Genomic DNA, 15562 nt, shown 5'->3' on the forward strand with positions numbered 1-15562 from the left:
TGAAACCAGTCACATGGGTTTCTGTTTTCCACGCCTTGAGTGACAGAGCTGGCTTCTTGCATTGTGTTATTATGTCATCACAGATGACTTTTCGGGGCAAAATATAAACAGCCTCTTAGATTTAATATTTGGTCATAGAAGAGTCTAGCTTTTGACAGTAGGTTGGGGTGTCTGTGATCTATGATGAGCAAATACAGAAGCATATTTGCTTGTGTGTAGTTTATGGTTAATAGTTTACCGCTAATTTCCTAATAGCCTTCTAGTTATTTTTCTTCTTCAGGCTGTTCTTAAAGTCTCTTCTTTGCCAAAGATGGGTCTTTTTCCATGTTAATTAGGCATCTGCTTCCCAACGGCAGCGATTACATTATCTGGTAATGCAGATTACCTGCCTGTAGTGCTCAGAATGACGAGTGGAAGTTTAGTGGATTTTTTGCTTTGTTTTTTTCCTATGAAAGGATTTGGTGAGAGAGATTCTGATCAAATTAAATGGAGCATCAAATTAAACTCAGGCTGAATTAAGTAGAAGTCTCTGGGTCAGGCCAATAAACAATTCTAAAATTGAAAGAAGAAATGGATATTTTATAGAAGTATGTGTAAAATAATGGCTGAAATTCATCCGTATTGTCCTGGCTTGCAGCAAAGCAAGAAAGTCTTGTGATTAGCCTTTGTAGGGGAAAAAAAAGGGGACCTTGTCAGGCACACAAGTGTACCTTGCTCCCAGTGAAACAGCCAGAAAGAACCTCCTCTTCCCTCTCCATTCCCTTGTTGGAGGTGAGAACCAGATCCCTAGGATTAATGCACTTCTTCTGTGTTGCTGCCAGCGACCTGCCATCTCACCCGAGAGTTTCCTCTCTGCCTCCTGGCCACCCTGGTTCACCCCTGGTGCTCAGCAGGACTGCTCGGAGTATCTCAAGTACTTGCTGGACCGGTACGTGGTGAGCGCTGGTGGTTTCGGAGCCTGGTGACACGGGCGTCCCTAGGCTGCGCTGTTTAACGCTGACCCACATGCAAACGGGGCCAGCGGCTGAGACCCAGAGGAGCTGGAACAGTGGAGGCTTGGGGTGAAAGGTGGTGAGATTGGTCTGGGGCTCCTCGGTCAAACCCTCTTTAGGCTGGCTTAGGAGTAAGGTCAGAACTTAGTTCTGCGTGAAACTTTCTGCCTTTGCTCTGAAGGCCAAGGGGATTGTACCAAGTTTAGAGATTTGCCTCACAAGACACCCAGGCTCCTCTGTACAATGTTGATTTTTCTCTTTCTCTTCCCTAGAAATCCCAAATCTTGGGTGTCCCAGCAATCCCTCTACAAGTGGGGGGGTCAGTGGCACATGGAGACCTCTGGTTCCCAAACCTTGCCCAGCACCTCCCCTTGCTCCCAGAGTGCCAGACACCTGGGAACAGGCGGGTTAACCCGGATTAACCCCTTGGAGTGAAGAACAGAAACCGTACTTTAGAAATTGCCTCTTGGTGGTGTATCCGTGCATAACGCAGGCTTTTTTTTTTCTGCTGCCAAAGGTTACATGAAGAAGAAAAAACCGGGAAAAGGATCTACCAGAAGCTCAAGGAATCCAGCTTGATGTCTCAGGCAGTAGAGCATCATTACTTAAACAAGACATTGATAGAGAAGATGTTTGGGGGTAAAATGATGACAAAGATCCGCTGTTTGAAGTGTCTGAATGTCTCTTCCCGAGAAGAAGCCTTCACAGACCTGTCCCTGGCTTTTCCTCCATCGGACAGGCATGTGCGTGGGAGCACATCTGTTTTACCAGTGGAAGAAATTGGCCCACAATTTATTGAGCCTCCTGAAAACCCAAGCCAGCTTACCGGGTCTCTCTGGATCCGGAGGAAGGCTCCCATGGCTGGAGAACCTGCAGCCCCATCGATGCCAGTGGAAACATTGGGTTTCCAGGAGCCAGGAGAAGCAGCAAATCCCTTAAGTGGCAATGCCGTTGGTGTGGATGCAGCCAAAGACCCTCTCTCAGCTTTTGGGGAGCAGGCATGTACTCCCAAGGACTCCAGGTCCGTCCCAGATTTAATCAACTATTTTCTATCCCCGGAGAGATTGACAGCGGAGAATAAATACCACTGTGAGAAATGCGCGTCCTTGCAGGATGCCGAGAAGGTGGCGGAGCTGACGGAGGGTCCGCACTACCTCATCCTCACGCTGCTGCGGTTCTCCTTCGACCCACGGACTATGAAGAGGAAGAAGATCTTGGACAATGTCTCCATTCCTGTGGTGCTCAAGCTGCCCATCCTTGTCACCCCGGAGGAAACTGAGGAGGTTTGCCAGCGTGAGAAGGCCACGGCCACTGCGGGAAGCGGCTTCATGTCTGTGGTGTATGACCTCTGCAGTGTGGTGGTGCATTCGGGCATCTCCTCCGAGAGCGGCCACTATTACTGCTACTCCAGGGAGTGCACCGACACCATCCCTCAGGGGCAGCCCCGGGACGGGGCACCGAAACTGGCCTCCGACAAGCAGTTGGACTTTGAAATCCAGTGGTACCTCTTCAATGACACCAGAGTTTCCTTCTCCTCCTTTGAATCAGTCAGCAACATCACCTCTTTCTTCCCCAAGGACACTGCTTACGTCCTCTTCTACAGACAGCGGCCGGGCAGGCAGAGCTGCCTGATGCATGAGGCTCTGGCCGAGGCCGGCCGCCTGCACGGTGAACCCTCCCTCCATAAGGACTTGATGGAAGCCATTTCCAAAGATAACATCCTCTACTTGCAGGTAACTCCCACTGCCGTGCACAGCACGGGTGCGATCCTGTGGCTGCCCAGCTCATGCGCCACGTTCCCACCTACCCAGGTTGTGTCCTGCGGATTAATCCGCACGTGCAGAGACGCGCCCGCTCCCTGAAGCCAAATCCCTTTTCCTTTTTAGCACCCAGGTATAAACAGGCTGTGGTTTCCCGATTAAATTGGGTCTTGAGGGTGGTGCAAGATACCTTATGGCTGTGCTCAGGGTTGACTTGCTGTTGCCCACCCCAGGCAGCTCTGCCGGAATTTTTCTTCTGAGTGCCTGAGAAAGGTGGGCGAGCTGGGAATGCAAACCAGAATGGATTTTGGTCAGCTGGTGCAGTCAATACTTTCCAAACAGCAGTGTTGCACAGGACAGGAGCTGCACCTGGGGGAATGTGAAGGGTCCCTCCTCCCCCAGAGGTGACATGCAAGGGCTGGGTTTTGATTTCTGGAGAGATGCAATGCTTTGCTGCATCCCTTTTGCCGAGCTCTAGAAATGAGCACATGGCCTTCTCACTCCGATTTAATTTGGAGGAGGCTCCCAGGGGTAACGAATGGGCTCCCAGCTCCTTGGGGAAGGTGGGCGCATCCCCGCACCCAGGTCATTTGGCAGCAGGTATCCTTGTGTTATTTCTCCCCTTTCCTTCTCCCAGGAGCAGGAAAAGGAAGCGAGGAACAGAGCCGCCTACATCTCTGCCTTGCCGAAATCCCCGCTGTGGTGGAGAGACTTTGACAGGGACAAGGATGATGACAACTCATCAGGGGGCTGCAGCCCAGCAGCAGGCGGGGGTGGATCCGGCTCCTTTCATGGACTCGTCTTCTAGCCAACGGGTTAAGCCAGATAGTCGATGTCCACAGGGCCAACCTGAAGCCAGAGGCTCCTCTTCCTCACTGATGACAATGAACATCTTGGAGGAGGATTTGGGGAACATTTCAGTGGAAAAGGGCTCAGGGGCTGATTTGGAGGTGCCCGGAGGGTCCCACCGCTTCCTATGCACTTGGTCTTCACGCCTTAATGTAACTAAGCTAATGCGGAGATGAGCAGCTGCTGACAGCTCAGAGAAGTGCCCTTTTGCTTCAGCGCAGCCATGTCTTGCCTGCTGTGAGCCACACCACCAGCCTGGGGAGGGGATGAGGACTAAGATGGGGATGAAGATGGACCCAGTGGGACCCCAGGGATGGAGACATCCCATGCATGTCCTGTCTGCAGCCCTTCCCTTAGCACTGAGTTGGTTTTGCAGGGATTTCTGCTTGGTGGTTGGGTTTTTTTTGTGTGTGAGTGTTTTTTTTTTTTAATGTGGTTTTGAGAACCCACCTTGACATACCTCTAAGTAGAAGAAGGCTGAAAAGGCTGAAAAATGCCAAGCAGCCAACATGGCAACACTTACCGGGTGGGGCAGAGAGCTTGCAAGCCGGCTTGGTCACAAGCTTGGTCACAGCTGGTCGAGCAGAGGGGTTTTATGTAGCATTGCAAAGCACCTGAAAGAAACTGAGGGGCACAAACCCCTCCAGCCAAGATTGACTGACCTGGTCTAGCTGGGTTTTATTGGGCTCCAGTGAGGCCCGGTTGTGTTACTGGTGGTCACCAGTGTGGATGCTGTTTGTGCACGTGGCCGGCCCAGACAGAGCTGTTTTTCCAGACATGTCTTTAGGACTTGGTTAGCCTCCTGCTGCTGCTGTCGCCTCATGGATTTCTGGGCTGGATCTGCCCTTTAAAACTTGGACTTTCCTTTGGGATACCTTGAACTGAGCAGCAAACGACAGAGCCTCCCTAAACCCACTAGCTATTTCATTTTTTTAAATGCTGATTTGCAAGGACAGTAGCCCAACCAGATATATCAACTCAGTATAAATACATACTATGTAAACCAATGTATTACGTAAACCATTAATGGGACAGGGGCTGATTTTGGTGGCAGGTGGCCCACCTAAGCCCTGGGCGGCATGTCTACAGGACTGTGGCTCCCTCCCACGTCCCTCCCCAGCTGCTGTCCCTGCCTGCTCCTCCCTCACGCCTGTAGTAGAGATTTCTCTAGCTCAAGTGGCAGAGACTTGTGCCTTAGGTCCTGGGCGCAGGGCCTAATCCTGACCGTGGGGTACTGGGGTGGGAATATTGTATTGCTGTGGAGGAAAAAGCAAAGCACAGACGTTGTTATGGATAAAGCGAGCAGAAAGTCTGCTAGAGAGGACACTTGGGATCAAATCTCTGGTGTATACTATCATATTCTTTTATTGCCTTTCCTATATATAAATAAAGGAGATGAATTAATTCAACAGAGAGGCTTAGTGTCTTATTGCAATACTCATAGCTCTTGGGCTGATCGGTCAAAAAAAGAGATGGGGAAGCTGATGGGAGATGAGCATCCAACTTCATGGACACATGACAACCCTGCAGAGCAGTGGCTTGGAAGAGGCGAGCAGGCAGAGGTGGGATGGGGACCCCCAGCCCAGAGCTAGGTGCCCTCTGAATGCAGATCACAATCCTGTTGTGGTTTTTTTCTTTTTTTTTTCAGATGAGCAGTGGGGTGTGTTCATTTTATTTAAGTCTGCTAGACCTGAAGCAGTGCTAAGAAGAAATAAATTTGGACCCAAAGCTGAAGGTATATAAAAAGTCGGGTGTTTCCTGGTGTTATTAATAGAATTTTATGAACCTCCTGTCCAAAGAGGTTGCTGAAAGCTTTCACATTGCTGTGGTGCCAGCTCCTTGCTTTGTGCTGGAGTGTCACCTGGAGGCATTATCTGGGCTGCGTGCTGGAAGGTGCTTTTGCAAGAGACTGTCTCTGCCCTGATGAGATCCTAATCTAAATAATCAAGGCAGATAACCAACCCACCAGGGAAAATGGAGAGGCTGTATCATAGCTGTGCTCTTCCCTGAGTATGTTTTGCTGCTTTCCCCCCAAGATTTTCTGAGACGAGCAGAGGCAAACTGAGGCAAACTGCACACAGTGCTCAGCATGGGCGGCAGCCGGGATAGTTTCAGCAGTGTAACGGTGTGGTCTGGTTTAGTCCCTGTTCATTTTCTATACTTCTTAGCATTGGACTTCCCTTTTGGGCTCAGCCTTGAGCCTCTCTTTTCACAGAATTATCTAAAGTTGCTCCACGATCCTCTCCCCAAAATAATTCATATATATATATATATATATATATATATATGCATATAGCATAAATATGTATTTATATAAACATATAATATTACAGAATCATAGAATTGTTGGGGTTGGAAAAGACCTTCAAGATCATCAAGTCCAACCATTAACCCAGCACTGCCAAGCCCACCACTAAACCATGTCCCTCAGCGCCACACCTACACGTCTTTTAAGTACCTCCAGGGATGGGGACTCCACCACTTCCCTGGGCAGCCTGTTCCAGTGCTTCACAATCCTTTCGGTGAAGAAATGTTTCCCAATCTCCCATCTAAACCTCCCCTGGAGCAACTTGAGGCCGTTTCCTCTTGTCCTGTCGCTTGTTACTTGGGAGAAGAGACTGACACCTACCTCACTAATATATGTAAGTTATGAGTAATATACTGAAGATTTTACATAAAGTTTGCATTAGTATACTTTATTAATTTATTAAAATAATAAATATAATATACTATCACTATATCATATAATATTATAGCTATAGTGTACTATTAGTAGTATATTGTAATATATGATAAGTATTAGTAATACATCATCAATATTATAGAATTATAGAACCATGGGATCGTTTGTGTGGAAGGGAGCTGTACAGACCAGCCAGTCCCACCCCCTGCCCTGGGCAGGGCCCCCTCCCCCCAGCCCAGGCTGCTCCCAGCCCCGTCCAGCCTGGCCTTGAGCCCTGCCAGGGATGGGGCACCCACAGCTGCTCTGGGCAGCCTGGGCCAGCGCCTCGCCGCCCTCACGGGGAAGGGTTTCTTCCTCACGTCCAACCGAAATCTCCCCTCTCTCAGCTTCAAGCCATTCCCCCCTGTCCCACCGCTCCCTGCCCTTGCCCAAAGCCCCTCCCCAGCTTTCCTGTCGGCCCCTCCAGGCACTGGGAGCTGCTCTAAGGTCTCCCCGGAGCCTTCTCCTCCCCAGGCTGCACAGCCCCAGCTCTCCCAGCCTGTCCCCACAGCAGAGGGGCTCCAGCCCTCTGACCAGCTCCGTGGCCTCCGACGGGCCCGCCCCAACAGGTCCGTGTCCTTCTGATGCTGAGGACCCCCAAGCTGGACGCAGCGCTGTGGGGGGGTCTCAGCAGAGGGGAGCAGAGGGGCAGAGCCCCCTCCCTCGCCCTGCCAGCCACGCTGCTGGGGATGCAGCCCAGGGCACGGGTGGCTTTCTGGGCTGCGAGTGCACATTGACGGGTCATGTCCAATTATTCATCCACCAGTATCCTGAAGTCCTCCTCAGGGCTGCTCAGTCCAGTCATCTCCCAGTTTGTATTGATACTAAGAATTGCCCCAACTCCAGTGCAGGACCTTGCACTTGGCCTTGTAGAACTTGGTGAGATTCATACAGACCCACTCCTCAAGCCTGTCTACGGTCCCGCTGGATGGCATCCTGTCCTTTAGAGTAGCATCCGCACCACTCAGCTTGGTGTCATCTGCAAACGTGCTGAGGGCGCGCTCAATGCTACTGTCTATGTAATTGATGAAGGTATTAAACAGTACGGACCCTTAAGGAACAACACTCGTTACTCATTTCCACTCAGACACTGAGCTGTTGACTGTAACTCTTCAGATGGTCCATCCATCAGATCCCTATCTCTTCAGTTTAGAGGAAGAAAGTTATGGGGCACTGTATCAAAAGCCTTACAGAACTGTAGTATAGCATTAGTATAGTATGTTACTATCTATGCTATACCAATTATAGTACATACTATATTAATATTTGTGTTAGTAATAACAGTAATATTTGTATATGATATATTGGTAAAGTGTGTACGATAGTATGGCCCACAGTGACACACAGGCCTCTAGCAAAAGAGAGCCTGCAATGGAGTCCCCAGCTCCAGATTTGGGATCCCAGATGTGCTGCAGATGTGAGGTGATGCTACTCTTGCTAAAAAAAGGGGGTTACAGGGACTGTGCTGTAAAGGTGTCTTTCCACAGGTGTCTTTTTTTTAATTTTTTTTTTTTATTGTTAAAGTAAATGTAAGTGTCTTGAAGGGGGGACTTGAATTTTTAACTCTGGGGAAAAAGATGTGTTCTTGTGCTTAGGTTTTATGGGAGATTTGGTGGCCTGAGCTGGGGCTCACAGGCACTGAGCTGCTGATCGGCGAGGAAGCCAGCATTTGTCCTCACCCTGTGCACAGCAAAGTGTATCCCTGGAGCAGATACATAGTATGAATTTCACTTCAGCAACGAAAAACGCACAGTTTGGGTTCTGGTATCAGGAAAACCCTAACTGCATCCTCAAGGTCCTTATTGGGCAGACAGGACACCTGAAGCTATAAGGAGATACTTGGTGACACGCTGGGAATATGCTCTGAAAGCTTTAAAGTTGCTGCACGATTCAACTTGATCCTGTCATTAATTCCCCACTCAGAATCCATGCCGGGAGTCACCAGTGAGAGATGGTCTTTTTATTTTCATTCTTCTATTTTCCCATTGCTTTCCTGCTGCACATACAGTACTTAAAAATGAGATCACATTCACGTCAGACATGTACCATGTTTATTAACAGCAAAAAAAGTATTATCTAGGCTTCACTCAAGACCAATTTACAGGATAAATAATTGTTTCAAATTACTTAAAAAAAAAAAACAAAACAACAACCCCCCGAAGAATAAATTAATAACTTATTAGCTGTCCACAGTGATTTGAAAACTTAATAACCATTCAAACAGTGACACCACAAGAAGACACGTACTGTACAGTTTGCCACAGATTACTCTTGTCCTTCCTTCTACAAATGGGAAAAAAAAAAAAAAAGTAAAAATACTCCTCTTTACGAACAGTCATAGGCTTTGAAACACACAAGACATCCCTGCGAATCGGTTGCCGACACAACGGCTTCAAAGCCGGGGCTCCGACCCCACCTCGCAGCGGGTTAAGAAACAAACAGAGGAAGCTACCCTAATGTGGCTGGGGCCGTTCCCACGCAGGGATGCCCAAAGTCAACGGGGACCTGCTGACTTCCCCAAGGGCTGGGCTGAGTGGGACTCAACTAATCTAAAGGTTTGGTCCTAACCCTATGGGACTTAGCAGTGGGCTCCCCGTGGAGCCCAGGGTCCTGTTCCCTTCCCCTCTCTGTGATGTGCTTCAGCCACCACGTTCAAAGGGCTCTCAAAGAAAATGTGGTATTTTCAGGGTCAACGTGGCAGCAGAATGCTGAAACTGTGCAAACGGCTTTTCCCCCACCTGCCTTGCTCAGCAGAAAATCCTGCCAATTTTTTTTCCACCCTGGTAATTAGGGATGAGGGGTTTTTAATGAGTTTTGCAGAGCGGGATGTGCAGTGTCATGTGTGATGCTGGACATGACAATGGGGTAGCACCACATGCTTCCCGGCCATTGCATGCAGACTCAAAACAGCTCTTTGCATTATTAGATGCCAATTAATTACACCTCGTGATGCATCTGTGAGGTTGGGAAATAAGTACTAAAAATCTTCATTTTACAAGCCAGAGAAAAAGCAGGATGCAGAGTTCAAATGAACTCCCTCGACCCACCTGAAGTTAAAGTGTGGTATCACCCAAAGAACAACAATAAAAATAATGTTTTTTTATCTTCTGGTCTTGGGGCAAACCTCTCCCATGTAGTCAACCCACTGGCCTACAAATGAACCCGTTATATGTTAGCAATGGGCTGCATCAAAAACTAAGAGCCTGCTGATCGGAAGCAAATCCATTGAGCTCTTTTAGATCAAGAGATGGAACCATGTGGTCAGCTTCTGCTCCAGATGTTGCTGGCTGGTGTTAAAATTTGGACACTGTGCCAGGACCGGCTGGCGGTGGATTGGCATGGAGAGAGCTGTTTGGTGACACCTTGCTACATATCAAATTTTCTCAAGAGCAGCCACTGAAGTAGCAACCTGATTAACAGCACAAGTACAAGGAGATAAAATTACGACTACAAGGTTGTGACACCAAGGACAAGCTGATGGAGGGATCAACTGCTCCAGCCAAGGACAAATCATGATCAAAAGGTGCACATGTCTACCTGCAAGAGCCTTATTAACAGTTGCAAGATCATTGCATACATGTGGGCGGGCTGGTGCTTTCTGGGCAGAGAAGAGAGGCACAGGGACTCACCAGGGGCCCTAAACTGGTTTATTGGCCCTTGTGAGTTGATGCTGGACTGGTCTCTCTGGTTTTCTTGATGGCTCTTTGATGGCCATGTGTGTCCTCTGGCTGGGGGTGGGGTTAGGCTCTGCTCTTCACCCTTTAGGGCTTCTCCACAGGCACAGCCCCACTGCACCCATCTCCTTCAGACAACATTCCTCCAACGGCACACACTGTGTGGGTGAGTGTCAATTTTACATGGAATAGCAACATCACCAGGTGGGAAAACATCAACACAACGCAAGCATGAATTGACAAAACCATCCTCTTACTTGCCTCCTAGGCCAGGAAGATCAGACAGGACCTGGAAGCTATTTAAACATCTTCCTACTGAAGTCCACCACCACATAAGACCTGGGCATGGCTCTACCCCTCCCAAGGAGCCATGATCATTGGGTGGCCAAAGCAAGCCAAGTCTTCCCGGTATGCTCAAGGGACTGGGATGCCAGGGTGTAGGAGCTGGCGTGGAGCTGCAGAGAGCTCTGGGTTGATGTCTGCCCTAACAAATTTACAGGTTCAAGCTGTCTCCCAGTTGCTCGGACTGTGTGTCTGTGTCCTGGACGACTTGGCCTGGGCTAGCCAGCCCTCTCCCAGGTGCAAGGGATGGCCCCAGTGTGAATCAGGTTCCCTCACCGTGGGGTATGGCCTTAGGGGTAAGCTGTGCTTTGCCACTTGGCTTCATGGCCAGAAAAGAGGCCCTAGCTCTGTTTCAGGTATTATAGAGCTCTAGGCAATACCTTTGGCCCCTTCCCTCACATGGAGGAGTCTCTGCTCAGCCCCAGCAGCACAGAGTCTCAGGGTAAACTGGGGGGAAGAGATGTCTCTGGTCCCTCCCCCTGCTCCAAGCAGGGTCAGCTGTGGGATTGATCCACCCTGGGTCTTGAAAAACTCCAAGGATGGAGGTGGCTCTTCATGCGACAACCCTGTGAAGCCCATGGCACTGCTGCCCCATGGTTAGTTCATGGGAGCCCCAGAGCAAGGTGTGTCCCAGCACGACCATGTCCCCACCACACTTCCAGCAGGGTTTCTCCTGCCCAGCTCAGAGCTGGGTGCATTGACCAGGGCTCCCTGAAAGCCAGAGCACTGAGGCATCATGTTGTCGGGCAGGATGAACCCCTTGAGAGTGAAGTGCCCTGGATAAGTCGTGAGAGTGGTGGGAACTCTCCTCCCACCGTGGCTTTTACTGACCAAAACCCCACTCCACAACCCACAAATCTCTATATAGCTGACTCGAGACTCATGCCAAAGGAGCACACGGGGAGGACCAAGACTCAGATCTTGCTGGCAAACTCCCTGCTTTCTTTCCTCCCAACCTCATGTTCCCCCATATATAAACCTTGCCAGTGGCTGGTGGCCCTGGGCCCAGTTCCATCCTCGTTAGCCCCCCGTGCACCCAGGCCTTAGCTACATTTTGGTTCCAGCCCTGGATTTGACCCTATCTGCCAGACACTCACATTTCTCCTGGCACAGTCTGCACTCACACGTATTTTGTTTCTCCAACCTGAGACTAAGCATAAGCCTGTCATCCATTTAGAGCTTGAAATGTATTTCCCACTAAACACTCAAGTGTCAGTTTGGAGCAAATCAGCTCCAAGGCAGCTCACACATCCCACCAGACAGAGGAACCATAAGCGGCAGTCACACACAGTGAGGGATACATGTTTTTTGATACTTCTGCCTTTAAAACGTCTAGCTTAGTCATTCTAAAGCTCGGGGAGAGCTTTGATCCATGACCCTGGTACTTCATAAAACTCAATATTGAGGTCATGATGCTTGTCCCACAGACAACCCTTCTCCATGAGCACACGCACACCTACAAGCACATCTCTTTTCTTAAATGGGACCATAGAGCTGAAGAGCAGGCTCTGACGTGAAGACTCAAGCCATTTTAATTGCAGTTAAAATGAATCATTTCCAATGTTCTCAGCTTCCTAAAATACCTATTTCTAACAAAAGCGTCAGTAATACTTGAGCATCCAAGTATAGAGTGGATGTGATAAACTCAATGCCTTCAGGACAAAGTTCTTGGCAGTCCGTGTAATTAAACCAGCTGCTTTTCAATATGGTTTAAGACTAAATACTGCACAAACATTAATCATCAGGGACTGCTGTAATCAGCTTGGCAACTGTCAGGAATGACTATTTCCACTGCAGCCATTGATTACTTAATGGCTTTCAGGAGGGGCTGATACAGTCATGCCTACATGGCAATGCATAGAGTCTATGGGCTGATACTTAGCTTGGAGAGGCTATTTGCTTGGTGCTTAGCTGGGAAAAAAATGGAGAAATATGTCTGTTTCTGGGAAAATGTAAGCCTCACTGCAAAGCAGAGAGGCACCAGCGACCAGCAGTTGTGAAATAGCTACTTTTGGGATGTTTTGTTCCTTGGTCTGCCAAATGCAAAGGGCCAGTTGCGGGGATTCTCATGAAAGCAAATCATTAAAGCTGGAGGCCTGAGCTTGGGAAAAGAGCTATCCCATGCCAGGGCTTTCCCCATGAACAAATAGACATTTGTAGGACATAGAGAGAAAGGACTGGTTTCTCCAGCACCACAAAGGGCTTTGGATTAAATATGGGAGCAGGCACTAGACGCACCTGGTCCCAGCGCAGAAGCACAGGGCACCGGCTCGAAACACATCCCAGCTCATTGCACTGTCTCTCAAGCCACTGCACCACCAGAAATGACCGCTGCTGCTGCCTCCCCCTCGCCTGCCCACTTTCAGGGTGCTTTTGGGACTTGGTGAGCTCCCCATCTCCCTGATGAAAACAAGAACCTGAGCATAGGCTATCATTTCATTTCTCCAGGCTTTTGGTTCAGTTCAAGATTTTCTTTAGCCTGGAGCTGGGCTGTTTCATCTTGAGAATAGTTGCACTGCTTTACTGAGAGAGACCCAAAGCAGCCTAAAGAACTATTCCCAAAACTGCTGCTGCAATCCACCCCAGAGGTGGCTGCGTTTTCGCGTGAGAGGAGAGCAGCACAGCTTTTGGCAGGAAAACACATCCAGCGTGCACCATAACCCTTCTCCCCCAGCCTCATCTTCCTTTGTGCCTGCCCAACAGTTTAAGAGGATGAAATAGGAAAAAATCAGCTTCCCAGTTGAGTCACATTTGCTTTTCGGTGGGGATGGGGAGCTCACTCCCACCCGGGTGAACACACTCTGGATCAGCCCCAATGTTTAGTCTCCCCTGAGATGCAGTGATGACAGGGGCTATAGAAATCTGAAGCACTGTACTCTGCTCTTCATTTCATTATCTCACTATGCAAGCGTGCAAGCCCCCAATGAGAGGCAAAGGCCCTTGCAGGCTGTATCACACTCCCTGACCTTCAGAAAGCATCTGGCTGTGCTAAATCTTCCCTTTGGGTTTTGGTGTGGTTTTTTTTTTTTTTTCTTCCCCCCTAGATGATTATTCTTTTTACCATGAGCATTAGGCTATTTGCTTTGTTATTCCTGTAAAAGGCCAACACTTCAGTGTCTTAAAAGGGCCGTCAGAGCTTTTCCATTAATAACCTTCCCTTTCATGGCATGCAAGAAGAAAATATAAACCGATGTTGGAAGTTCAAGATTTATTTTACTAGCACGCAGCCCTTAAGGGACTGGTACCCTATCCCCATGTGGGTCACGTCTGGCTCTTTCCAAATGCGAACAAGATTAAACAAATGTGTTAATGCTTAAGTGTTAATAATCAATATGACTTGGTGGTGTTGGTGGAACACAGAGCCCATGGCACTGGGAGGGGTTCAGCCTGCAGAAAGAATAGCTCCGGCTTTTTAGTAGATATTATTACCTAATCTTTCTAATGTCTCCTCGGTTTGGCTCTCGGTTTGCAGGCGGCCTGTTTATTCATGTCAGTGCTTGCTGTCTGGCAATCAGGCTGCTCCACGGCAATCATTAATTCTTCCTGTTTTCATGAGATCATGAATTATTATCTCTGCAATGAACTGTATCTTCCTTCTCGGCTCTGCACCCAGCAGCTGCCTGGGGAATAATCCCAAAACCTGGATGTGTCAAGGATGCTGGCAAGGGGCAACAGCAGATTCCCACCCATAATTAGAGCCTAGAGTCGTTAATGTCAACAAGCCCCACTTCTGTGTTGAGAAACATTGCTGAAGATGGGGAGAAAACACCTAATCCAGCCCTTCGCACCCACCACAAACCAACCATAATGCTACATCAAAGCTAATGTTGAAACACCTTGCCCTGACTCTCCTGACCAGCCTCTTCCCACACCTAAGACCTCACCATCAACCAACATTTCAATTACACTACTCCTTTCCTCCAAAGTACACCCCACTGGACTTCCTCACCCAAGACCAACCTCTGCAGTACAGCATCTGCCTTCTCCCAGTGCTCCCAACAGCCTTCCACTCCCTCCTTGTCACTCATCCTTGTGCCAGTCCAGATATACAGAGTCTCCAGAGCCTCCCTGTGTCCCTTGTACTCAACCAAAGAGCCTCTCATGATGGCTACAGGTAGAGGACTCTCACTCTCTGCATTTCTTTTGGTGCCACAAAGGGCAGATTTTGGTTCGTAAGGCCACATTCACGGGCAATTGATTTCAGATAGGCAGTGGGTCAGGGCTTAAATTCTGCCATCCAAAGCCAATATGTCCATCCCATTGACTTTGAGAGATGTTGGAGAGCATCAACAGCAGAAGACATCCAAACAAACAAACATGGCTGTTTCACACATGCATGTGTGTGAGAACGGGGCAAGTCCTGGGTTTCTAAGTCAGCTCAGTGGAAAAGTCTGGATGCTCTTCAAGCTTCTGAAGGTTAACAACCACAATCAAAACCATGGGGGCTGTCCCACCAGGAGAAGAACAGCCCTCAGAGGTTTTGAACATATTATTTACAAGAGATGGGACAATGAAAGTGATTTCAAAAGGAATGGTCCTTGCTCAGTTTTGGGATTGTGAGGAGGCAGAGAAGAGGGCAACCATAAGGAGTGGGGAATCAGAGCTGGGGAATGATGTCCTATGAGAGATGCTGCAAACCTGCATGGCATGGGTTGGGAGTACAGCGTGGAAGGAGATGGGGAGAGATGATCAGTGTTAGCACGTACAAGGTGGTTTTAATAGCTGTAAGCAAAAGATGTGTAGGGTGAAACCTGGTATTGCTAAGTCAAATTCCTGGATTGTGCATCCAGCAGCTAAAGCACAAACCTAGCCACCGAACACAGTTGGTCTTTATCACTGGCAAACAGTATCCGCCAAGTCTTCCCCTGAAATTAAATTTCTTTTTGCCTTAATAAAAAATAAAAAAATGAAGACCCTCTCCTCTCCGCGGACAAGTCTTAGAAATCCAGCCTAGCAGAGCTGTCAGCCTGCTTCGCTGCCTGCCCCAGGCACTACTGCTTCGTGCTCTTGGTGGGCTCCGAGGACTGCCGCACATCAGTCCACTCCTGCATGGTGCTCTGCAGCGCCTGTGTCTTCTCCTTGTCCACTTGCACGTAATCAACCTTCTCATCTGAGGCGACCGACGAGGTGGAGGGCTGTGGGGAGGAGAAACACGGCCACCGCCTGGTCACTCATTAGCTCCTCGCTGCTCCCTCTCGCTCCTTCCCACAGCAGCACTGTGGA

At 49.0% G+C, this 15562-nt stretch overlaps 2 protein-coding genes across 12 annotated transcripts in view; one reads left to right on the forward strand and one right to left on the reverse strand.

Moving 5' to 3' along the window:
- Positions 1-5010, forward strand: part of USP35 (ubiquitin specific peptidase 35) — a 29936-nt gene extending 24926 nt beyond the window's left edge. For all 9 annotated transcript variants that reach the window (XM_080374795.1, XM_080374794.1, XM_080374793.1 and 6 more), the window contains 3 exons: positions 822-928; positions 1510-2725; positions 3390-5010. In XM_080374795.1, coding sequence (XP_080230921.1) covers positions 822-928; positions 1510-2725; positions 3390-3560 — 1494 coding nt within the window. In that variant the 3' untranslated portion in view covers positions 3561-5010. The remainder of the gene's footprint in view (positions 1-821; positions 929-1509; positions 2726-3389) is intronic.
- A 3347-nt stretch (positions 5011-8357) lies between these two features.
- The window catches only part of GAB2 (GRB2 associated binding protein 2), a 101871-nt gene continuing 94666 nt past the window's right edge, over positions 8358-15562 (reverse strand). For 2 of the 3 annotated variants that reach the window (XM_080374801.1, XM_080374802.1), the window contains one exon: positions 8358-15474. In XM_080374801.1, the coding sequence (XP_080230927.1) occupies positions 15331-15474 (144 nt within the window). In that variant the 3' untranslated portion in view covers positions 8358-15330. The remainder of the gene's footprint in view (positions 15475-15562) is intronic. The other variant, XR_013925929.1, reaches the window with a different exon arrangement.

This window comes from Falco punctatus, assembly GCF_963210335.1.
Source record: "Falco punctatus genome assembly, chromosome: 2".
NCBI lineage: Eukaryota > Metazoa > Chordata > Aves > Falconiformes > Falconidae > Falco > Falco punctatus.